Here is a 23,860-nt window from a genome sequence, read left to right on the forward strand (position 1 = left end):
GCGTGTGCAGGGACTGTGGGCTCCAGAGGAGCTGGTCCAGGGATTTTTATTTGCACTAAGTTTTGGCTTTTAAACCACCCTTCCTGGAATTATCATCAACGAAGTTTTCTTTTGTTTCCAAAGTGTTAAATTCTATATATTTCCCCAAGGCTGTTGCAAGCACCTTATATAGGGTGTTTGTTCTCCCTCACAGCATCCTGTCTCTCCCCACATCTTCACATGGCCAACATCTCACACTTTGTGGGGAAAAAAGTTTTTATCATTTGCTTTACTGGAAAATGTACACTCCTTAAATAGTGTTCTAATGCCTGCAAAAAAAAAAAAAAAAAAAAAATTAGCAGAGCTGTCTCCAGGGAAGCATCCTTTGACTATTCAAACCTGGAAGAAATGAAGGGTTTTATTTGTGGAAATTGGGACATCCGGTGCTGTATACTTAGGGAAGCAAGATTTTTTTTTAAACCATCCATCAACACCTCCACACACCAAAAAGTAATAAAATTCCAGAGAATACATTAATAGTTTACATTATGGGTAATCTCCCAAATTCAGGGGCAGTGTTTCTTCTGAGTGCAGTTCATTTTATGCCATAGAAATTATCTGAATCTTACTGAAGCATATTTTCTCTATCTTTGAGCTCACAGCAATTTTGTCAGGTAGCAACACTGGGCCCCATTTTACAGATAAAACCCCCAAAGGCCCAGAGAGGTTAAAAACTTGCCCAAGGTCCCACAGCATGAGCCTCTACTGTCTGCCCACTGTCCACTACACCACACGTCCTCCCTCCTTTTGCTTGGACCCGAATTCCTTCTGTTTCTCAGCATCTCTCTCTGCTACCAGCCTTGGCATCATTCCCCGCAGTATTCCTGGAAGTGGGTAGCAATCAATGGGGAAATTTTAGCAGGAAAAAATGAGCAGACGGACAGACACTTGGCATTCCTAAGGCATAGAAGAGACCCTGACTCTTGAGGAGCCCAGGGCTCAAAGAGTTTTTAGAGTTACGGTTTGGTGAAGTTAAATACAATTTATTTATTCATATATGTGACTAAGTTTTATTGAGCACCTACTATGTGCCCAGCATGGTACTGGGCTCTGGTACGACAGTGACGAATTAGGCAGCCCTGTTTGCACAGCATTCTTGAGAAATTTGCAGTAAAGTGGGCTTAAGAGACATGCACAAGTACAAGAACAGGTGCCACAAAATCCTTTAGCCAGCCACCAGGTACTGTCAGTTCCACTCTCTGAATATCCTGAGAATCCATCCCCACAGCAGCGGCTCTGGTGTGGACTACCACCATCTGGCACCTGTGCCACTGAGGCCAACAGGGTCTCCCGAGCTCTGATCCCTTCCCACACTGCAACTCATGGGACAATGTGACCCATTTTCATCCTGCAAAGGCTCCTCTCTGCCCTTACAACAAAGTCCAAACTCCTGTGCTGGGACGTCTCCTCACAGGCAGATTCTCAGTCTTGTCCTCTGTTGGGTCCTCATGCAGGGCCAGGCCACAGGTGGGCATTCAACCAATGTTTGTTACATGAATAAATGAGGTGGGGGAGGGAGGATGGTCTTTACCTTACAATGCAGCCTCATGATATCATAATGCAGATACCCCGCCCAGAAGATGATCTTGCTCTATTTGAAGGATGATTATTGGTTTATCTAGCTAGGAGTCATCACAACCTCTTCATTGGACTTAATATGAAACTCCTAACAGTTTCCCTATGCTGACGAGTGCTATGACTTTAATGGAGCTATGATTTTTACAATGTTATATAAACATGACAAGGCATAGGTATTTGGGATTGATGTGAGTGGGCAGTGAGGGCTACACGACAAAGTCTGGTTTTGCCTTACTCTGTGATTTTGGACAGGTTACTAAGCAGTTTTAAGCCTCATCTAAAAATGATCCCTGCCTAGCTGGCCTAACGAGGTCACTGTGAAGACCAGATTCGCTCTGGCTGAGAAAGGACTGTCCAAACCCTAAAGGGCTGTGCACACAAACGGGGCCATGACAGTGACCAGAGAAAATAGCTTCCCACTATAGGATGTCCCCATCACACTCCTCCCCTGGTAGTGGTTGGGAGGGTCCACCAGGGTTATCTTTGTTGTTTGTCTTCTTCCCCAGTGGGGTTGTGGGTGTGGTGAGGTAAAACATCTGTCCAGATGATCTGCGTGAAGTCTCCACTAGCAGAGACAGGAAGATCACTGCGCCAGATGTTGCAAAGTCCTTACGTGGGCAGGGATGTTGGTTTGATGATCTCTGAGGTTCAGACCAGGGATTGTCTGCAATTCTTTTCCTCTCCCTTGGCAGGAGTCAGTTTTAAACAATGACAAGGATTCTAGCAGAATTGAGCAATTTCTAGAAAATCTGTTTCTGGAAACTCCCGGGAAGCCAAGCCTTCAGGCAGAGTACTTTTCCTTCTCCAAAATAATAGTGCAAAAGAAAAATCGTACTGTTAATTCATGCAAGAGGGCAAATAACCGAATCCCCCTTGGAAGTCACACGGCCCTCTCTCCCAGCCAGAACTCCAGACCCGGCAGGCTGCACAGGACTGAGGAGGGAAGGGACATCTCACAGTGTGGTACTTGCCCGGTGCCCAGCAGCATGGGCTTTGCCCATTACTAATATGCAAACATTTTTTGATCGCCTCCCCAGAAGTTTGCTTGGGCCCAGGACATGGGGGAGGTCAACTGTTCGTCATTTGGTCCCGGCTTTCTGAGTTCAGGCCAATAATTAGTCATTTATTCATCCATTCACTCAATATTGAGACCTGTCTCTGTGCCAGGCACTGTGCCAAGGGCTCAACTAGAGAAATGAATGAGACACAGCTCTTGGTCTCAAGTAGTTCAGTCAATGGGGGGGACCATCAAGTAAACATAATTATACAGGAGTAATCCAGGTAAAAGTGAAGGGCAGGGGACAGGGGAGGGAAAGGGCATTTCAGAGGGAGCAGAACGAGTAAAAGCCTGGAGGCGACCGCGTGTGGCCATGACCTGCAGTACTTGATCAAAACGTGTAAAACCAGGATTGATGGACAAGGAGGTGGCACAGGGACCAGTCGGGGAGGACCAGAGTCCAAAGACACTGAAGGGTAGAGGGGTGATATTGACACGTTGGTTCAATGACTATCCAAGGACCTTGTAGAGGCCCGCCTCATGCTCAGGGCTGACTCAGGCTCCCACCTTACTTTAAAAACCACCTAAAATTCTTTCCATTTTGATGCAAAGAAAGAAGTTCTTTGGGCTGGTGATCCAACATCCGGTACACAGTTGGTGCTCCATCAATGGTGACCGTGGCCTCTCCCTGCCAGGGAGTTGTTGCCACCTATGCAGTGTTCCCCAAAGATGCAGCATTTCATTCACAGGAACAGACATCGTTGTATCATGAAAAAGGGCCCATCCCTGCAGCTGGCATCCACAGTGCTTGTTTAAAGCCTTCTATCCCCTGAGATCTTAATGTCAAGGAAGGCTGATTCTCATGGCTCTTTACTTGGCAAAGAAAATGACTTTCCGCCCAACTTCAGCCCATAACAATTATGCAAAATGAATTGAAGTGTAACAACAGGAGATGCTTAGTCAATGGGGCAAAATTAGGTAAGGTATGGCTTCTAGCACCCTACTCTGCAGACACAGGAGCAGACCCTGCCCCCTGGAGTGTGAAATGACCCTGCACTTTTAAATCCAATCAGGGAGAAGGCAGCACCAACCTCAGCCTGGGGGCATGTGTTTGGACACCCGTGGGTCCCCGTTGGCATCACGGGGCCTCCACTGTGCTCCCAGACCCGCAGATGAGGTGAGCTGGGGCAGGCTGGGAACTCCTGGAAAGGGCCTCCAGACGTTAAAAGAGAACTTATTGGTTTTCTGTCTGATTGTAAAAATATGTGCTCGTGGTGGGAAACTTGGCAAATGGAGAACAAGGAAAAAGAAAAAAGCAAGCTAGAGCTCCGCACCCTGACAGTAGATTCCCGATCGCCCTCTGGAGAAACGCCCCCCACGGGAGAGGCAGTGCACGTGGGCAGCCACGTCCCTGGTTGTGCCATGGCGATGTCTCCACTGACCCCCTGCCCAAGCTGCTCTCGCAGTGGTGGTTCCCTTCGCTCAGCTCCAAGGTCCCCATCCCAATTACTTATCCCAAGAGGATTTTTTTCTTGAACTCACTTCTGTTTGCAGTTGTCTGGTTTCTTTGTTTGTTGGCAGTCCACTGTTCCCAGGAATTTGCCTGAGGTAAGACTTCTTCAATGTAGGGCCGTGCCTCAAAGGCACAGGGTCTGTCTATCAGCAGGGGCTCCCTAGTTATTTGTTAATTGGGAAGTAGGCCGTCTGGGTTTCTAGTATTTCAGTACCATGAATATGGCAATGATGAACACGGCCCATATATATAAATGCTGACGAGCCCTGCCCGTTTTTTCTCTCTTGGAATATCTCATATATAAACCATTCTCCTCTCCTCTCTCTTTCTGTGTGTGTGTGTCGGTATTTGTTTTCTGTAAAGGGTCAGAGTACTGAGCTGGGGGCTGGGACCTCAAGTCCCTAGCTCATTCTTCAGCCTTCGGCAAATTCCAGGACTCCAAAGCCTCCTTTTTTCTGTGTTTTAAAGACCAGTAAAGAACTCTGCCTAAGGTATGAGTTGTGAGCACCAAATAAGATAAGATCCTGGAACTCTCAAGACTCAAAAGAAACAGTGAAGAAACACACACACACACACACACAAATACACCCCACCAGAAAGGCCCATACTCATTTTTCACTTTCAGTAAAGCCCCAGAGAGGGTCACTTGGAGATTCAGGGGCCCTGGATTCCATGGGGTACCCTCCCGGGGTGTCGGCTGCTTCTCCATCCTCCTCAGAATCTGGGGTCATCTCTGGACTGGATCCCCGGGGAAAAGGTTCCCAATACCCAGACCCAGGAAGGAAGTCTTTCCACGAGTCCCCAATCTGGAGACAAACGAGCGAATCCCTCAACATCATCTCCACACAAGCTGGCTTCCCACCCAGTCCCTCCCGATGCCGGTAGGTGTCCTTGGGGCGGCTGGGCACGGCTTGGGGGACCCTCCCCCTCCGCAGGGGGCTGCCTCCCCCAATTTTGCCGGGGCAGAGGACCTGGGGTAGAAGAGTGTGGGTGTCAGGTTCCTATCTGGGACCGGGCTGGGGTGGGGGGAGGCGCTGGGAGTAAGGGTGAGAGGGGGCGGGCCCCATGGGTACCGGGACCCGCGGGCTCATCCCGGGTTGCGTCACCCGGCCCACCGCCCACTGAGACATCACAATCGGAGGGCCGGGACCCCGCGCCTCATTACCAACCCGACTGCAACCAAACAACCCAAGCAACAAACACCCCGGGAAAAAAAAAAAAAGAAACCAGCCGCAGTCCAGCCTCCCTCCCCGCCCCTCCCCCTCGCCCCCCGGGGCCCCCGCCCCCGGATGCGAGAGTGAGCGCGAGCCAGGCGCCCCGCTCCCGTCAGCTGCCCGCCGCCAGGCCGCGGCGGGGGCGGCTCGACCGCGCGCCCGCCCCGCCCGCGCCCCGCCCGCGCCCGCGCTCCTCCGGCTCCGCGGCGCCCTCGCCGGGTGCGTGCCGCTTGCACGCCCGCTCGCCCGGCTCTCCGCGCCCGCCGCCCGCGCCCGGCCCCGGCGCCCCGGCCCTGCTGCCCGCGCTTCATGGCTGCGCACGAATGGGACTGGTTCCAGCGCGAGGAGCTCATCGGACAGATCAGCGACATCCGAGTCCAGAACCTGCAAGGTAACGCGCCCAGCCTCCCCGGAGAGGGGCGCGGAGCGGGGGAGCCCGGGAGCCCCGGGAGCGGCTCCCCCCACCCCCACCGAGGAAGCTCCGACCCGCGCCGCCCCCTGCCCCGTCCTGACCCGGTCCTGTCACTTACAGAGGGGAAGAGGGTCGAGACACCCTCCCCCAAACCCCGGCATTGCCTCCCCGGCCAAATGAACAGTGGCCCCCGGGGTGTGGGGAGGCACACGTGTGTGTGTGTGTGTGTGTGTGTCGTGGGGGGGAGCATCCCATTTGCTTGAGGGGGGCGGGGGCGTCACGATTCCCCCTCCAGCCGCAGCTGCGAGTTTGGAGAAGTTTGTACTTGGGCCCTTGGGGGCGGCGGCCCAGGTCAGGGAGGGGAGGAGAAAGCGAGATGGCGTGTGTGCGTGCGTGTGTGTATGTGTGTGTGTGTGTCTGTGTGTGCGCGCACGCGGCCCAGGTCAGGGAGGGGAGGAGAAAGTGAGATTGCGTGTGTGCGTGTGTGTGTGTGTGTGTGTGTGTCAGAGTTCGCACAGTTCCTAAGTACCTCTGGGGCTAGGGGAACTTAATGGGGCGCGGCGGCTCGGGGTGGACGGGGGAGAAGGAGGTCAGAGGCGCGGGTCGGTGGGGTCTGGCGGCCTCTTTGTTCGGGGAGCTGCCCCTCCCCTGGCCCGGGGGTCACCTGGGAGGGGGTGGGAGGGTGGGGTAAGGGCGAGAGGCCGCCGGCGCGAGACGTTGGGACCTGCGTCTGCCTTGGGACGAGGTGAAAGAGACACTTGGGAGCCGGCAGGTCTGACAAGGGCTGGTGTGTGTGTGGGGGGGTCTCCCGCCACAGACGACATGAATTTATCTTCCAGAGGAGTTTGTTCATTGTGGAAACTTAGCACAAACATATTTAAAGGAAAAAATTCACCAACAATCACCCCATGACCCATGCACGCCCCCCCCACACACATGAAGAAAGCGGCTTTTCATGGAGGGGTACTTCCAGCCTCTTTCTTTTCATATGTGGACTTTGCAGAACTGGACAGAGTTCCACCTTCCGCCTCTCTTCACCCACATAGACCTGGACAGGGAAGTTTAGCAGCTTCCTCTTCGGGCTTGGGTTTCTAGAGATTGCAAGGTCAGGGGGCAGCTCAGAGAGAGCTGGGAGGCCTGGACAGAGAGTGGGTGGGGCCGTGGGTCCCAAGCAGGTGCCCTGCCTTTACTGCTGGAGGGCAGAGAGCCCCAGCGGTCAGGGTGCAGTCTTGGGGGGTGACTAGGCAGTCAAGTTTAAACATTACACCTGATAAAATATTTCCTGGGAGCCCACATGGCCTGCTCCACCCCTAGGTTGGGCAAGGACAGTGCAGGCAGAGGTGACCTGCAGTGGGGAGGAGGGGAGCCTAGTGCACTGGACACTGGAAACTTGAGTTTGCTCTGAGCTCCCTTGATTTTTTCTGCAGTGATTTGTGTAAAGTAAGGAGGATTGAGCTGGAGATGCTGAAAATGATCTTTTTCGCTAAGCCTCACGTCTGGGTCCTGTTGCCTGAGAACTGACATCCTATTTTGGGGGTGGGTGTCAGTATCTTTTGCTGAGATGGCATCTGGTTTGGGCTGTCAGGGTGTGTGTGTGTGTGTGTGTGTGTGTGTATGTGTGTGTGTGCCTTAGGCAATCAGTGGGTGTTTATTAAGCACATACGAACCAATTCTTGGTGCAACAACTTCCTGCACTCCTCAACTCTTGGTAAAAAGGAGATCGACTTTTGTGAAGGGATGTTCAACAATATGAGCAGCTAGTTACACCTGGAACAGTGAGAGAAGGCTTCACTCAATGGGGACAATTTGAAATGGGTCTTGAGGGTTGGGTAGGAGTTCACTGAGTGGGCTCCTCTCTCTCAGCTCCCAGTGAACTGTTCTCACTTTTAGGCAATTGCCAATTGCAATTTGAGCATCAATGGGCTTTGCCATTAAAAAAAATAAATTTCTAACTTTATGTATATTAATGATTATGTACATGTATATAAAATATGCATTAATCTCAAGTACAAGCCCAACACATTTTTGTGTATGGATACGCCTGTGTAACAACTGCCTAGATCAAGATGTAGAAGTTTCTAGCACCCTGGATGGATGCTTTGTCTCTCCCTTCCCACTCACCCCCTCCAACAAAGCAGCTACTATTTTTATCTTTATTGCTGTAGTTTTGCCTCTAGAACTTCTTATAAAATCGAATAGCACAGTATATATACTCTTTTGAAATGGGCTTTTTTTGTTCCACATTATGTTGGTGCGTTTCATCCACTTTCTTGCTTGTATCAGTAGTTCCTTTTTTTTTTTTTTTTTTTCCGCGGTGCGCGGGGCTCTCACTGCTGTGGCCTCTCCCGTTGCGGAGCACAGGCTCCGGATGCGCAGGCTCAGCGGCCGTGGCTCACGGGCCTAGCCGCTCCGCGGCATGTGGGATCCTCCCGGACCGGGGCACGAACCCATGTCCCCTGCATCGGCAGGCGGACTCTCAACCACTGCGCCACCAGGGAAGCCCAGTAGTTCCTTTTTTGAGAGAGTTTTTATAAAACTACTGAGGCAGTTTTACATATTGTAAAATTCAACCTGCTTTAAGTTTATAATTCAATGATTTTTAGTAACTCTGCAGAGTTGTGCAAACATCCCAACAATGCAGTTGGGGAACACTTTCATTACCTGCTAACGGCCCTTAGTGCCCAGCATCTGTGTCAATATCGCTCCCAGCTCTAGATCCAGGCTGTCCATAGTTGCTTGTTTTCGCCGAGGACTCTTCCATCACATGGATGTACCACAGTTAGTTGATGCGTTCTTCGGTGAGGGGCGTTTGGGTTGTTTGCAGCTGGGGGCTGTCTTCAGTGGATGGAGCTGTCAGTCCTGGCGGGCGCTGTGGAGTTGCTGACCAGCGTCGCTGAGGAGAGGCTAGGAGAGACAGTGGGCCAGGAATCTGTCTTGTCTCTCTCCATCTTTCCCTTGGCATCCCCGTCTCTTAAGGATGCTAAACAACCATTTTCTCTCCTTGTCTCTGTGGTGCTCAGGAAGTCCAGCCAAAGGGCTGGGTCCAGAAAGCGGTCCTCGCCATGCCTAGTACGTCTGCCCAAACCAGCTGGTGTGTGTTGGCCGGCCCTGGACGTGTCTGGGTGACACGTGGGCCGTGGGCGGGGGCCTTGTTCATCTGAACTCAGCATGGGTGGTAGTCAGGAGTCCAGACAGAAGGGTTGTATTTCAAACTCTGTGCTGCTTTCGCGAGCACAGGTAGAAGCAGTTGTCGTGGTGATGGGACGCTGGGTACAGGGGAATTTCACAAATCTGCCATCATAGGGACTGAGGCGGATCACCACCCTCCGTCAAGCTTTTGTCTGTGGCCCTGTGGAATTGTGGAATCCATGCAAATATGACTGTGATGTCACCAGACCATCCCCCAGGTCGGGGGGAGCAGGGCAGAAAGCGTGGCCTCTCCCAGGAGGGCTGTGACAACTCACTACCTGACACATGGGCACGTGAAGTCCTCTTGATGTGCTCACTTCGGTGGCTCATAAAAGTGTCTGTAAATGAAGGACTCCCTGGCAGGGAGCATGGATGTCCATCTGGGCCAAGCTGCCTGTGCCACCCTCACAGGGTCCTTCTCAAGGAAATGGGGGCGGCCCAGCTGTTGACCTTTTCAGAAGGGAGAACATGGAATTGCAGGATGTGGGCAACCGCCTGGCGGCCCCCACCTCCTTGGAGCCTCGTGGGGTAGAGCTGAGGTTGGAGGCGGCACTTCAGGTCTGTGCGTTAGTTCTCAGCCGGGCTGTGGGCAGCAGGGGCTCCGGTGCCTTTCCGATGACAAGGCTGCCTGGCTGGCCCCTCTCCCTCTTTGCCTTGGCCTGAGGGTCCAGCTGAATGCTCCACCAGTTCTGGGGTCCCCTGACTCTTGGTCCAAGGCAGGTGTGAGGCCAGTGTTTGGAAGATGCTCCCGTTTCTGTAGAGAGCCTCCACCCCGCCTGCCCCCCCCCCCCCCCCCCAGGATTCATAGTCCTTTTCTGCTGAGTTTAGCAAACATGTGCCAAGCATCTAGCATCGTGCAGACACCAGGGGATGCAGAGCTGGTTCTTGTCCCTGCCTTGAAGGAGCATGAAGCCATCATGGCACCCGGCCAGACCGGGGTTGGAATTTTCTGCTCCTGGCAGCACAGACGTCCGTTCAGTTCGGGACCGTCTCCTGTTGCTCTGGTGCCTGTTGGGTCTGATGCTGTGAACTTTGACCTCATTGTTCCGGAGCGACTTGGCCAGAGTTGGAGGTGGACGGAGTTAGATTAGGCTGGGCAGACATAAGGCTTTCCCACTGCATCTCTGGGGCAGCCAGCTAGGTAGGGGTGTCCAGCGCTACCAGCTGAGCCCCGCTGGCTGGAGCTCCCTGAGTGGCAACCCTCCCCCCTCTGCCTCAGTGTCTCCCTCAGTCGGAATTTCTTGGGAAGCAGTACCACCCAGGGTTAGCAAACAGAAACTGTGACTCAGGGCACTTGGAATTGACTGCCAAACAGAGGTAGTAACAATTAACCCGACTTCCAGCAGCCTGTGTGCCAGACACGGTGCAAACTGCTGTGTTTTAATGCTTCTGCGAGCCTTTAAGGCTGTTTCAGGAGTGGAGAGGTAGAATGACTTGCCCAGGGTCATGGGCTTGGAAGTGGAGCTGGGCTTTGAACCTGGGTCAGACTAAGGCACACTTCCCATCGCACTGGCTCTGTAAATCTTGGGCAATGGCTGCACGGGTGAAGGAGCTGGTAACCTCAGGGCTGGGAGCTGGGAGGGCCTCTCACAGTGGGGGCATTGGAACCAGACCTTGAGGGCAGAGCAGAAACTTAACTGCATGAGTTCTGTGCTGCACAACCCGGTAGGCAGGAAAGTGGCTGGGATCTCCTGAAGGCAGGCTCAGGGCCAGGACTGTGCCCGCGTGCTCACGATGGGCCCTTCTTGCCTTGTTACCCACTTCCTCCTTTCCTTCCACTGGCCCAGGCCCTCCTCACGCCTGCCAAGTCTCCGCAATGACCTCTTTATGGCTCCGGGCCTTGTGTCGCCTCCTTCAAGCCACCCACCACCCAGCCACCAGCACATGTCCCTGCTAATGCCTTCAGCGGGTCTCCACGGCCACCCTGTGCGCCCAGGGCAGCTCCCGTCCACCCCAGGACTGATAGCATCATTATCCGCAAATGCCGGGATGTAGGAAAGGTCAGGCTGCACCGATGTACTGGGTCAAGTCCAGGCCCCTTTGCCTGACGGGGGAGGCCCTCTGGGGTCTGGTTCAAGATGCCACCCCAGGCTCCCCTCCCACTCCCCGCACCCAGTACCCTCCCCTCCCATTCCTTAGGTTCTTATCTCCAAACCTCTAGGCCTCCTGTGCAGACAGCCATGGGATTAGGGGTGTCGCCTGGTCAAAGTGATCCAGCGCCCACAGGAGCCAGGGAGCCGAGAGGGAATCTTTCCTGCTTCTGTGTCCCTCAGCTCTTGGAGGGCACAGCGAGCTGCTGGAGGTTTCTGTATAAAAACCAAAGAAAATCAAATTCAGAGGTTTCACCGTCCTCGAAGAACTTGCTGCCCATTAGGGCCCAGCCCCCGGGGCTGTGTGCTTGGTTCTAAAGGATGAGTCATCATGGAGAACATTGCTTTCAGCCCCCCAGCTGGAGTCAAGTCACTGGCTTTGAGTTAACTCTGGATTTTGCCCACAAAAGGCTGTGTTCCAGCCCTGGCTGCATGCATCCCTCCCTCGGGTGCGGATTCTTCTCGAGCAGCCTTTCCAGGTGGGAGCATTTGAGCAGCTGGGGAAGACACAGTCAGGACGGGGCAGCTGAAGGCCTGGGTCTGGGGCCTGGCTTTGCTGCTGACTTGCTGTGGGATCCTGGGAAACCTCTTCCCCTCCCTGTGCCTCAGCTTTCATATCTGCAAAAGGAGAGGGTTGGACTCTCAGGGGCTCACATGGCCCGCCCCCGCCGAAGGGGGTGTAAGGAGGGTGGGACCTGGACAGAGATGCCCACGTAAAGCCATCGTCATCCCAGCCCCTGGAACACGTGGGCGGGTGGCCGTCGTGCAGCTCTGGGCACCGCTGAGCACAGCTGGCAGCGTTCCTGAATTCTTTTCACTGCCAGGTGCAGGAGACTCACTCCCACTAAGGGTTCCATGTAGAAAAGGTTGCAGTTCACGAGCTCTGTTGGAAAAGTACATGTGGGTAAATGACGTACCTTCGTGGTTTATTCTGGGCTGATTAATTACGGTTTCTATGAAGAGCCCAGGAAAGGCCTGGGACACCTACTCCGAACTAGCTGGGCAGAGTTGAAGGTGCCCTCGGGGGAGGTTTAGGGACCTGCCCACTGTCCTGGCAAACTGGGCGGAGGGGGGCACGTCCTGCACGTGCACATTTGTACTGAGGAACGTTTGAGACCAGGTAGAACAGAAGCCCGTCCCCGAAAGGGTTTGTCAGCCGTGAGAGGGAAGCCCTCCATCTAGAGGGCAGACCCCGGAAGAGGTTTCTCCCTGAATCCCTTGTGAGTGGCCCCGGTCGTGGTTGACCTTGACTCCATCAGAGCAGTCCCGCGGGGTGAGGTGAGGCTTCTGAGCACATCCAGCGCTCCGGGGAAACAGCCCTTTGCCCAAGAGGCCCGGATTACAATAACCGCCCTCCCGGACCCGGGGTACAGTGTGGCATTTAATCTTTGCCTGGAACAGCTGAGGCGCTGGCAGAGTCCTGCCCAACAAGCCAGAGGTCACTCCCGCTCCGCCTCAGAGGGGAAGAGAGAAAAAGAAAGTAATTCTCTTTTCAGGGGTTGAAACATTAAAAGTAAACTCCCGGTTCCCATAGAAACCTTTTCTTATTTCCCCCACCCCCTCCCTGCACCTCTTATTTTTTAAAACAGTGGTGGATTGTGTCAGCCACAGAAGGAACTAGAGGCAGCATCAAAACTCACAAGTGTGGCTTTAAAGAGTCTTTCACAGTTTTTTTCCCTCACTAGTCTGTCTGCTTTGCTTTCATTAATTTTCTTTTTCCTATCAGAGCAGGGATTGGTGAACTGCGGTCTGAAGGCTAGATCCAACCGGCTGCCTGTTTTGGGGCATAAAGTTTTATTGGAACACAGCCATGCCCATTTTATTGCATATTATCCAGGGCTGCTTTTGCACTTACAATGGCAGTTGAGTAGTTGTGACAGAGGAGATCCACAAAACCAAAAATATTGACTCTCTTGGCCCATTTGGAATGTGGGAATCCAGAGAGCTTCCTGTGGGGTGGCAGGGACCTTGTATTCTAGACCCAGACTCGGGGCACGTGACAAGTAGGAGACATTTGTGAATGGCTGCTGCACGTGTGACAGCCCAGCCCTCTTTGCAGAGGATGCGTGCCTGGAGTGGGTTCCGCACCCACTTTAGAAATGGACTTCCCCACTGGAAGCCTGGCCATTTGTTCAAATAATAGTTCTTGAGTCCTCCTGGAAATGCTGGGAGCTGGGATGAAGGGATGGATGGGACGCTCTGGGAGCCCCTAGTACCCAGAGGACACAGGCATCGTGAGGCTAAGATGAGCATTTTAGGACTGAGGATGCCAAGGGGTGTGCTGCCAGGAATATGGGGGGCGGGGCGGCATGATCCAGCCTTAAGGGTGGTGGCCTGGAAAAATCTGTAATCCCAAAGGCAGGCAGTGTGGAGCCAGAGGGTAGGGGAGTATGGTAGGGGTTTGGCAGGGGCCTCTCTGGTGGGATTGCAGCCAGGGTTGGGGGGGCCAGTGCAGGGGAGTGGGTCCCAGAGGACCCATGCAGCTGCATTCCCCTTGACCTTCCTGAGCACCGGGATCCACTGCTTCTTGGAGGTGACGGTCCAAAGCCCCGAGGACCAGGAAAAGCCAGGGAGGATTGGGGGAATTTTGCAGAATCCCTGAAGTCCTTCTGGTGTCACCCAGCTCCTGCAGAACTGGGGGGTCTAACTGGAAGACATTGGGGATCCGATGACGTCATGCCCCACTCCTGCTTCCCCCTCCTGGGGGGCCGTCCAAGTAGGCAGGAGCCTTTGCAATATTTATATCCCTTTTAAACTATTTTTAATCTTTTACGGTATGACATACTTAAAAAGCAGCAGCGTTCTGTGGCCTTCTCGCTGCGAACTGGGGCGAGGTGGGGAGAGGGCACAGAGATGGCCCGACAGTTTGGTGGTGACATAAGTTAGCCCTCGGATGGGCTCCTCCACCGGCCCCTCCCTCACCTCTCGCATCCTCAAGCGTCTCTCCCATCTATACCTTTCCTTTCTTGCCTGCTTTTGCGAACATTCTCCTTGGCGGTTGCTAGGACCACTGTTTTCCTGCTCCCAGCTTCCCGGGTCCCACTTCAGCCCAGAGATCCGGAAGTCTTTCCCTCGCCAAATCCGTCCTCTACCAAGACTCCTCTTTGCCCTCAGGCAGAAACCCTGCTGTGTGTTCTGGGCACCCCCACTTCTGTCCTTTCTGGGATCAACCAGCCGCACCCGGAAATCATCCTGTTTATCCCACAAACCACTCCTTTCTCGTCCCTGTACCTTTGTCTGCATGACTCCTTCTGCAGAGAACGACTGTGGCCGCACCTACGGCAGCCTCCCTATACCCCGCCTCGGGGGAATTCACAGCCACCTCCCCTGGACTTCCTGCCGCCCAGCCCTGAGTAGGTCCCTAGAGGAGTGCACGCATTTTTGTCCCGCCAGCCCCCAACATGGAGTAGGTCGCCAGAACTGTTTGCCAAGCTACTGTCGGCTGAACTGTGGTCCACATCTTAATCCCCAGAACCTGGGAATGTGTTACCTTCCTAGGTAAAAGGGACTTTGCAGCTGTGGTTAAGTACAGGATCTTGAGATGATCCCAGGTTATCCGGGTGGGTCCCATTAATCAATCACAAGCATCCTTATAGGAGGGAGGCAAGGGGGTCAGAGAGGAGATACGTTGATGGAAGCAGAGGTCATAGCGATGCCATTGCTGGAAGGAGCCATGAGCCATGGAGTGCAGGCAGCCTCTAGGAGCTGGAAAAGAGAAGGAAATGGATTACTTTCCTAGGGCCTCAAGGAACACAGTCCCGCTGATAATTTCGATGTTAGCCTGTCAAACCCATTGTGGACCCCTTACCTCCAGAACTGTCAGATAATAAATTTGTGTTGTTTTAAACCTCTAAGAATGTGGTAATTGGTGACAGCAGCAACAGGAAACTGATACATGAATGAATTACAAGTGGCTTATCAAGCCTTCTCCTTTTTCCTGGAAGAGACACATCGGGGGGACATTTGCGCACCTGGAATACCCTTTAGGTTCTGTGGGAGTGTGATGGACACCCAGGGTGGGGGCGCTGAGCTGAGTTTGAGCCAGGAGTGCAGAGACCTGGGCTCTGGTCACAGGGTTGGCGCTGCTTGGTTGTGGAACCTGGGAAGGCTGCCTGACCAAGGACAGCAGGGCAGGACCTGAGTGGACAAGAGAGGGAGTCTGCCTGGGCCTACAGAGACTGTCTGCCCAGAGGTCCAAATGCAGCAGTGCTGTGATCCGAGATACACATCGGGCTGTGAATAACCAGGGGACGATGTCATGGGCTGGCCCTGTGGCCTATGTCCTGTGGCCCTGGCGGTGTGGATGGTGCAGGAAGTGGGTGATGTCACAGCAGCCTCCAGGTACACACCCTGTCGTGTGGACCCTGGGGTTCAGCGTGCTCCGGCACCAATAACATCTCTGTTCTAATCCTTGTGTTGTTTTAGAGTTGAGATACGTGAACTCTGGAAAGGCTGATAACTCCGAGTGAGTCAAGTCTGGAATATTTTGGATAAACATTCTTCTGTTTCATGTGAAATATCAAAGTCTATTTGGCAAACCAGAGAGCATCATTAGAGGATTGGCTTATATGCCGTTCCTGAGTTTTTTCTACATTACATCAAGCATTAAACATACAATTATGAGGAATTTAAATTCCCAGAGAATGGAAGGAAAGCCCTAATCGTGCCTCACTGTTTAAGTATGGTTGAATGACATCATACTGTACTTCTGTTGTTTCATTTATTTTCCTGAACTTCCCCTCTCTGCTTGGTTGAAGGTCACCCCATAACCTTCACTGCTCTGGTTCCATCGGCTCCATGGTATTGTTTATGAAACCGATAGTGACCATTGATAATGCCACTTCCATTTTTTCTCTTTCTACTTATTTTTATAAAACGAGGATGAATTGCAATCAGATGTTCCAGTAACTCCCCAAACATGCGGTACAATGAAGACGCCAGTGTAGCTAAAAGGCTCCCCTGTGCTGTAGCTTGGCTCCTTCCTCGTCAGGGTGATTTAGCCAAGACGCAACTTGAGTGACTAAAGAGAATTTGGGGCATTGCTGTTGTAAAATGTATAATATAGAGTACAGGTTCTATAAAAATCAGTTAAGTCAGGGGTTGTCTTAATTGGTTCTGGGGCATTGATGTTGTGATTATGTTGAGTCTGGGGGATGGGGGTTGACCCCTTGCTGGGTCCTGTGCTGCATCTTCCCAGTAACCCCTGTGGTGGGCATTATCATCTATCCGCCCAGAAACTAAGGCTGAGCAAGGGTGTCATGAATGCCAAGCTACTGAGCTAGTAAGTGGTAGAACCAGGAATCAGAATCAAGTCTGGGAAGAGGGAGTAAGTTGTGGGGAGGGGATGTTAAGAGGGGAGACTGATGGGATGTGGACTTTGGGGAGGGGAGAGACTGAATGAGCCCTGGCTCAAGGCCCCGCTGGCTGTGGACGGGGCACTTGATTTGGAACCCAGGAAGAAAGCTAGGCCAGGCTAAAGGCTGTTTGGGAAGCAGTCAGCCAGCCTTGGGTGTTGCTTCTCATCAGAGTGGGCTCAGTGGCTCTGCTGTTCATAGTCACCTATGTGCCACGCACCTCACACTGTGACAGAGTAAAGGCTAAATTCCTAACTGATGATTCCTGACTCGTAATTCCCCGGGGCAGATCTGAGAATTGCGGGGACAAGGATCCCCTTTTCAGAGGTTGAGGAGACGAAATCCTTGTAACCTTGAATTATGGCAGAGGTGACTGGAGGCAGCCACGGGAAACCGGCCTGCCATCCTCGTCCCGGGCCGTACTACGGCCATGGCAGGTTATAAAGCACAGTCATCCCCATTACATCATTTGAATTCTCCTGGGACCCTCTGAGGCTGGTGTCATAGCCCCACTCTACAGATGCAGACACTGAGGCCCAGCGGAGTTCAACCACTTTGCTCTGTCCCACAGCTAGTGAGCAGCAGTCTGAGGTTGCCTTCCACACTCTAGTGTCTGAGACCTACCCTGGACCTGCATACCCACCAGCACTTGCTGAGGCTGGTCTGTGCAAGGTTACTCACTTTCCCTTCGTGTACACAAGGGACTGTGTGTGTGGAGCTCTCCTTTGGAGAACCAGTCTGGCCTTTGAGCCCGACTCTGATCTAAAACAAAACGAAACATGATACTTTCCAAATCAAAGCTGAGGGCCTTGGACCTGGGTGGCAGTGTGTTGGCAGGCCTGGGTGCTAGCCTGTTGAGTTCCCAGAAGTGTTGTGGGCAAGAGCTAAGTAGTGGCATGTGATGACTCACTTGTGGGGCGGTGGGGGGATGAGGTGTGCCGTGATGCCACAGGAACAATGATGGGCTGGCAGAGGGGGAGGCCAGGAACCAGACAGGTGTTACCCTTGATAGATTGTGACCACCCAGGGTGGGCACTGCTGTATTTGGATTTGTTATTAGTGGTGGCTTGTTGACTGTTGGTTTGCCCTGGTAGACCAGAAGGCTCGTTGGATTGGTTCCCTGGGGCCTGTCCTGTCCACCACTGTGTCCCGGGGCCTAGCCTCCTGTCGCAGGCTCAGTGTGTGCTCAGTTCATATTGGTTGAATATATGAATGGAGACTCAAAAGGAAAGTGTAGATTCTGGGGTCTGGCAGAACTGGGGTTTAAGTTTTAGCGTCTTTTTAGTGTTGCCTAGCTGTAGGTGGTCTGAGCCTGACAGTATCTTTTTGGTGAAGAGGGGAATAAACCCAGCTTCTCTTAGTTGTGAGAACATTCGGAGATGTCACATGTCTTCATCAATGTCAGTTTCCCTCTCCCTTGCCTTTTCCAAGTCCTGTGTATGAGACTATACTTCTCCAAGGTTTATAGGAAAAACAGTGGTTCCCCCTCGTTGCCCCTTTTCCCAGAGGCAATCGCTTGCAATTTATTTTAGTGCAGCAGTCCGCAGCCTTTTTGGTACCAGGGACTGGTTTCGTGGAAGACAGTTTTTCCACGGACCGGGGCGGGGGGTAGGTGGGGGGGGGGTATGGTTCAGGCGGTACCGCGAGGGATGGGGAGCGGCTGTAAATACAGAGGAAGCTTCGCTCGCGTGCCTGCCGCTCACCTCCTGCTGTGCGGCCCGGTTCCTAACAGGCTGCAGACCAGCACCGGTCTGTGGCCCAGGGGTTGGGGACCCCTGTTGTAGCGGATGATTTTGGTGTTTTCTTCCACGTCTGTAAATCACATGCATGTATTCCTTTGTCTTGAGTTTTTGGTTCTAGGCTCCTGTTTCCTTCTATGGAAGGTAAGGATGTAGGTCTCCTTTTTACCTCTTTTAACCTCAGCTCTTTCCTGTCCTCCCAACTTCCTGATACATTTCATCATAATTTTGGTAAGATCAGTAATTGGGGTTTACACTGTTCCTACTAGATCAGTGAGATTCAGAGCTTCGTCGTGGAGTAAATTATGATCACCTCTCCTGCTGTACTTTCTGGTTTCCTTGGAGTTGAACATTGTCTACTGTTGTTGGCATATGTGCTTAAATTCTTCCTCAAAGTCTCTGTTAGTGTCTGGATAGCCCCTCACGTTGTTTGGATGCATCAGGTAAATTCTCTCCACTTCCTGTTCCTGAGCACTGCAGGATCCTCTGACCTGTCTCCAGTCTGGACTCACTGTCCCCGACACCTGGGACCTGGCTGTTACCTGGGCCGTCTGTCACCATCACCTGTGGTTCCCTTCTCTCCTGGGTCAGATCTGCCATTTCCTGTCTGCCTCGTATGGCTTCGTCCCTTGAATATAGGAGCACATCCTTCCTGAGAAGGTGTGCCTAGAGGGTGAAATTTCTGAGAACTTGCACGTGGAAAAATCAGCTTATTCTCCACTAATTCTTTTTTTTTTTAAATATTTATTTATTCTTTTGGTTGCGCCGGGTCTTAGTTGCGGCTCGTGGGCTCCGTAGTTGTAGCACGTGAACTCTTAGTTGTGGCATGCATGTGGGATCTAGTTCCTTGACCAGGGATTGAACCCAGGTCCCCTGCATTGGAAACATGGAGTCTTAACCACTGGACCACCAGGGAAGTCCCTCCACTAATTGTTGATTGCTAGATTAGCTCGGCATCAAATTCAAGGTTGGAAATCATTTTCCTTCCGAGGATTGAAAGCCTTGCTCCACTGCCTTCTGGCTTCCAGGGTTGCCGTTGAGAAGCGTGAAGCCATTTTTGACTCTTTGTGTGGCCTGTTTTGTTCTCTCTGGAAGCTTATAGAATCCTCTTTTTGTCCCCAGTGCCCTGAGAGGTCAGGGTGACCACCCTTGGTGCTGGCCTCTTCTCATCTGTCATGCTGAGCTCTTCTTAGTGAGACTCTTCCAGCTGGAACTATGTCTTTCAGTTCTGGGAAATTTTCTTCGATTATTTCATCTTGGTTTCTACTCCTTGGTTTTCTCTAATCTTCTAGAACTCCTTGTATTTGGATATTGGTCCTCCTGCACTAATCCTCCAATTTTCTTATCTTTTTCTATTTTCCATCCCTTTTGCTTTTTTGCTCTACTTTCTGGAAGATTGCATCAATTTTATACTCCATATTTTAATCTACCACATTTTTAATTTGCAAGAGCTCTCTTATTCTATCTTTTTGAATTTTATTTTTTTACTACAGCAGGTTCTTATTAGTTATCTATTTTATACATATTAGTGTCTACACGTCAATCCCAATCTCCCAGTTCATCCCACCACCCCCCTCCACCCCCCACGAAGAGCTCTTTCTTATTCTTAAGAGAAGTCCAGAATCTTCTCTTCCACACTGACAATAGTAATGACGGACAGTGGTGGCCGGGGTGATGCTTTGAAAGGCAGTGGTTGAGAGCACTGAGCCGCATGGCCTGGTTTGAATCTCGCCTCTGCCACTTCCTTGCTTTGTGACTTTGGGCGAGTTATTTAATTTCATTATTCTTCAAACACCTCGTCTTCAAAATGTGAATAATACTAATGTCTGCCTCAAGAGCTGCAATGATTACAGGAGAGACTACAGGGGGAGGGTTGAGAGTTGCCCATGCACACTGGATGTGCTGAAATGGGTGTGTTCCTTTTGCCTCTCCCTCTGTTTACTGCGTTTGTTTGGTCTGGAGCTTTCACATTAGAAACTTCTTTCTTTAGCTGGCTGACTCATTCACAGTCCTTGGTTGGCTACTCATATTTAAGAGTTGGGAACTAAAAAGTCTCCTGCAGGCTCTGAGCACAGGGGGCAGGGCTCCTTGACTAGAGCTCCTCTGACGGGTGCCCTGTGGGTTGTGTCACAGGGAACCTTGATGTCACTGTTTTTAAGTCTTTTCTCCCTGGGTGGGCAGACTCCCCACGGAAGCGTCTTACAGTCTCCTGTCTGGAGGGTGAAGGTCGAGCTGCTGGGGGTAAGGGCTGGGGGTCTGGGAGCTGAAAGAAGGAAGAGGGCTTAGGACAGGGAGGTCCTCTGCATCCAGTATGTGTAAAACCACTTAATCTGCCTGTTTTGAGTACAATTCACACTGAGACCTTCTGTTTTACCCTCTTCAGGGAATAAACTTCCAGTCTTGTGCCCGATGGAGGAGGGACAGTCCCCCAGCTAGGAGACTTGTGGGAAGGGATACCGGGACCTGTCTGGTTCTTTCCTCTAAGCCTCTTTCTGCATTCCTCCGTCCCAGCCGCGTTTCTAGAGATACCTGTCATCACTCTTTCCTGAGCCTTTGAGACATCCGCGTTGTATGTTGGGTTGATTATTGCCCTTTCTCGCTGCCACTTGGATATAGATTTCTTGAGTTTGGTAAATCAGGTATCAGAGGCTGGTCTTCTCTCCACCCTGCAGAATTTGTCCCTGTGTTTCCTTCTGTCCTTTCCATCCTGGAAGGTTTCTATTCTATATACACAATATATCCAACAGACAAGATCCCTTTACTCTAGGTTTTAGTGGAGTTTCCAGATGGACTGGAGTTAGAGCCCGTGTTCTGTGTGTCCTCTTCTCTGAGAAGTCACTCCCTCACCTCTCCAAGTGTCTCGGGACAGCCGCGGAGGAAGCTGGCAGGCGGGTGCTGTGTTCACCTTAGCCTTGAAGATTCCAAGTGTGAAGATGCTTGCTTGGCGATGTTCCCTTCCCTTCTGACTGTTTTCCAGAGCCCGCTGCTGAATGCTTGTTACCAGGAGACCTCGGGAAAATAGCAGGAGGGCTTCAGTCACCCGATGGCTGTTTTCCCAGCCACACGCTGTGGTTACCTGGGGCTGGGGACCCAAGGCCTGGGGGTCAGGGATCTGGGTGGGTGGAAGGACTTCCTCCCATGAACTTGCCACTGAGCTTCCCCCAGGCCTCAACACCCTGATCAGTGGGCTGAAAGCTCCTCTCGGCTTGACAGGTGGGGTTTTAATCCGAACCCTGGCGCTAATCTTTATGCACTTGTTTTTGCTGTTCTTGTTTTAAAGCTGCAGCCTCTGCTGCCCACGGGTTGCCTTGGTGCCTCGGGAGACAAAAACCAAACAACTGAAGGGAACAGGTTGTTCGGTTTCTACGTTATTTGATGTTGGAACCCTTCCTGCTTTTATAAAACCTTCCCAAGCCCAAAGCCACAGGCTACCTGGGGGAGAGTTGGCTGGGGCCAAGCTTTGAAAGTTAAGCTATTCTTCATGGCAAGATTAAAGATTATCCAGCCTGAGCCTCCATCAGATACTGCCAGGCTGAGTTGACTTGATAGTCCAGATTTTTTAAATTTTTTTTTTTTTGCGGTACGCGGGCCTCTCACTGTTGTGGCCTCTCCCGTTGCGGAGCACAGCCTCCGGACGCACAGGCTCAGCGGCCATGGCTCACGGCCCCAGCCACTCTGCGGCATGTGGGATCCTCCCGGACTGGGGCACGAACCCGCGTCCCCTGCATCGGCAGGCGGACTCTCAACAGCTGCGCCACCAGGGAAGCCCCGATAGTCTAGATCTTTGAGTGGGTTGGATTACCCGGGAGGAGGAGCGCAGGAGAAACACCCTTTGAATAGTACAGTGAAGACCGAATCAATACATGACCCTCCAGGACCCCTGAAATGATGCCTCTTTATCAACCGCAGCCCTTATCGAGTAAACACAGTTGATCAATAAGAACAAAACCAGAGAAAGAAGAGCCTGAGGTGTTGGAAACCAGGGGTGAACTTGAGTTTTAGCTCCTTCACTTTGTAGCTGTAGAACGTTAGCCAAATTACATGTCCCTGCGGAGCTTTGATCTCTTCCACCTGTAATGTGACTTCAGTCACAGGAACGCCCTCTCGGGGTTGTTTGGAGGATCCAGTGAAACTGTGAATGCTGAGTGCCCGATACTAATCAGGACCTTCTGAACAAATGTTTCTTTCTTTTAATTTAAAGTGAAAGAGGAATTGTGTTGGTATGGTGGTCGATGTTTGGGTAGGGGTTCAACTGAATGGCGTGAATGAATCCATCACTTAGTCAATATATTGAGGTCAGATTTGGTGTCTATACTCAGGGGTCACGTCATGGAGACCACAGGGCAGTAGTTGACAAGCGCTCAGTAAGTTGTCTAGTTGGAGGCCTGGAGTCCCTTGGAGATGGGCGAGATGATGGGGGCCGAGCCATCCAGCAAGGTGCCGGCCGTGCAGCAGGACCTTGTGTTGGGTGGAGACTGAGGATGGTTAGGTGGAGGTTGACAGCGCTGGCTCTCCAGGTGAGGGAGGAGGTTGGCACAAGCCAAGGTGCAGGGGCAGGAATGTGCTGGAGTCTTCAGAAGGTGACTGGTCCAGCCTGGGTGGGTGGGAAAAGGACCCAGAGGGGACGGTGTTAGCGGATCCTCATTAACAGTGAAGTGGCCTTTTGGACTCATTTTTTCTCTGCCGCCATTTCACCCTGGGGGCGTGGCCTGGGCCGGCTTCTGGCGAGTATTCCACCATGTGTAGGTATTGGGGGGATGCTGTTGGGTTTTGGAGCAGGTGGTCCTCCTTGGGTGGGATGTTCCACGTGTCACAGGAGGTTTAGCATCCTTGGTTGAGCCCACAAAAATGCCAATCACGTGACGATCGAAATCTCCTTCCACTCGGGGGAGTGGTACCACCCATTTGAGTACTAACAGGGCACCATGTATGCAGATGAGGGGGGAAGCTGTGCTTTTGCAAAGAGCCGTCTCCACTCCCGTACACAGAGGAGCTATGGTAACTACGTACGCCCCTCACTCAAAAGACTCTTTGATAGGAACCTCCAGCTTTGAGGCTCTTGGAAAATCAATGGTTGATGTAATAGTTGTTCTGTGAATTGTGTCCATTATAACCAAATCCTCGCCAGTTCTTGGAAGAGTCCAGCAAAGTGACGCAACAATGCATGACCCTTTGGACTGTTCCGTGGAAAATTACTTAATGCGTTAGGTGCAGATGCTGCAACGTTTATTTGTTTTCCAAAATACTGCCGCTTTTCTCTCCAAGTCAAACCAGCCAGAGCCCTTCTGGTTCTTGAGTGAACTTCACGCAACGGCCACTTGCAGCAGATGTTTGTTGAGTGCCTGCTCGGTGCCAGGTGCTCTCCCAGGCTCCAGGGAGATACAGCCCTCGTCTCTGGTCCATGGCAGGGTATCAGTCCCCACAGTCCCGCCAGGGTATAAGGATGACTCTGAAGTCGGACAGTCGTGAGAGTGTCCAACAAGGGAAGCCTGCAGCAGGTGCCATGAAGGGCTTTCAGACAAGGTGACATTTTAAGTTGAAAAGAGAAGGATAAGTGGGAATTAGCCAGATGGAAGGGGGAGAGGGACATTCCGTGCAGAGGAGACAACTCACCCAGAGGCTGAGGCAGGCGAGAGCATGGCTCGTGGACACGGCTCTACTGACTGGAGGGGCCGGGGGTGGGCTTGGGGGCTCTATTCAGTCTGGAGCACCTCGTATGCGGAACCCTTGAGCCC

The 23,860-nt window shown here is 52.2% G+C and overlaps 1 protein-coding gene across 2 annotated transcripts in view; it reads left to right on the forward strand.

Annotated features, from left to right (window-relative positions):
• The first annotated feature begins 5,582 nt into the window (after positions 1 to 5,582).
• The window catches only part of CLMN (calmin), a 118,018-nt gene continuing 99,740 nt past the window's right edge, over positions 5,583 to 23,860 (forward strand). For both annotated transcript variants that reach the window (XM_067726627.1, XM_067726638.1), the window contains exon 1: positions 5,583 to 5,732. In XM_067726627.1, coding sequence (XP_067582728.1) covers positions 5,651 to 5,732 — 82 coding nt within the window. In that variant the 5' untranslated portion in view covers positions 5,583 to 5,650. The remainder of the gene's footprint in view (positions 5,733 to 23,860) is intronic.

This window comes from Pseudorca crassidens, chromosome 1 (assembly GCF_039906515.1).
Source record: "Pseudorca crassidens isolate mPseCra1 chromosome 1, mPseCra1.hap1, whole genome shotgun sequence".
Classification (NCBI taxonomy): domain Eukaryota; kingdom Metazoa; phylum Chordata; class Mammalia; order Artiodactyla; family Delphinidae; genus Pseudorca; species Pseudorca crassidens.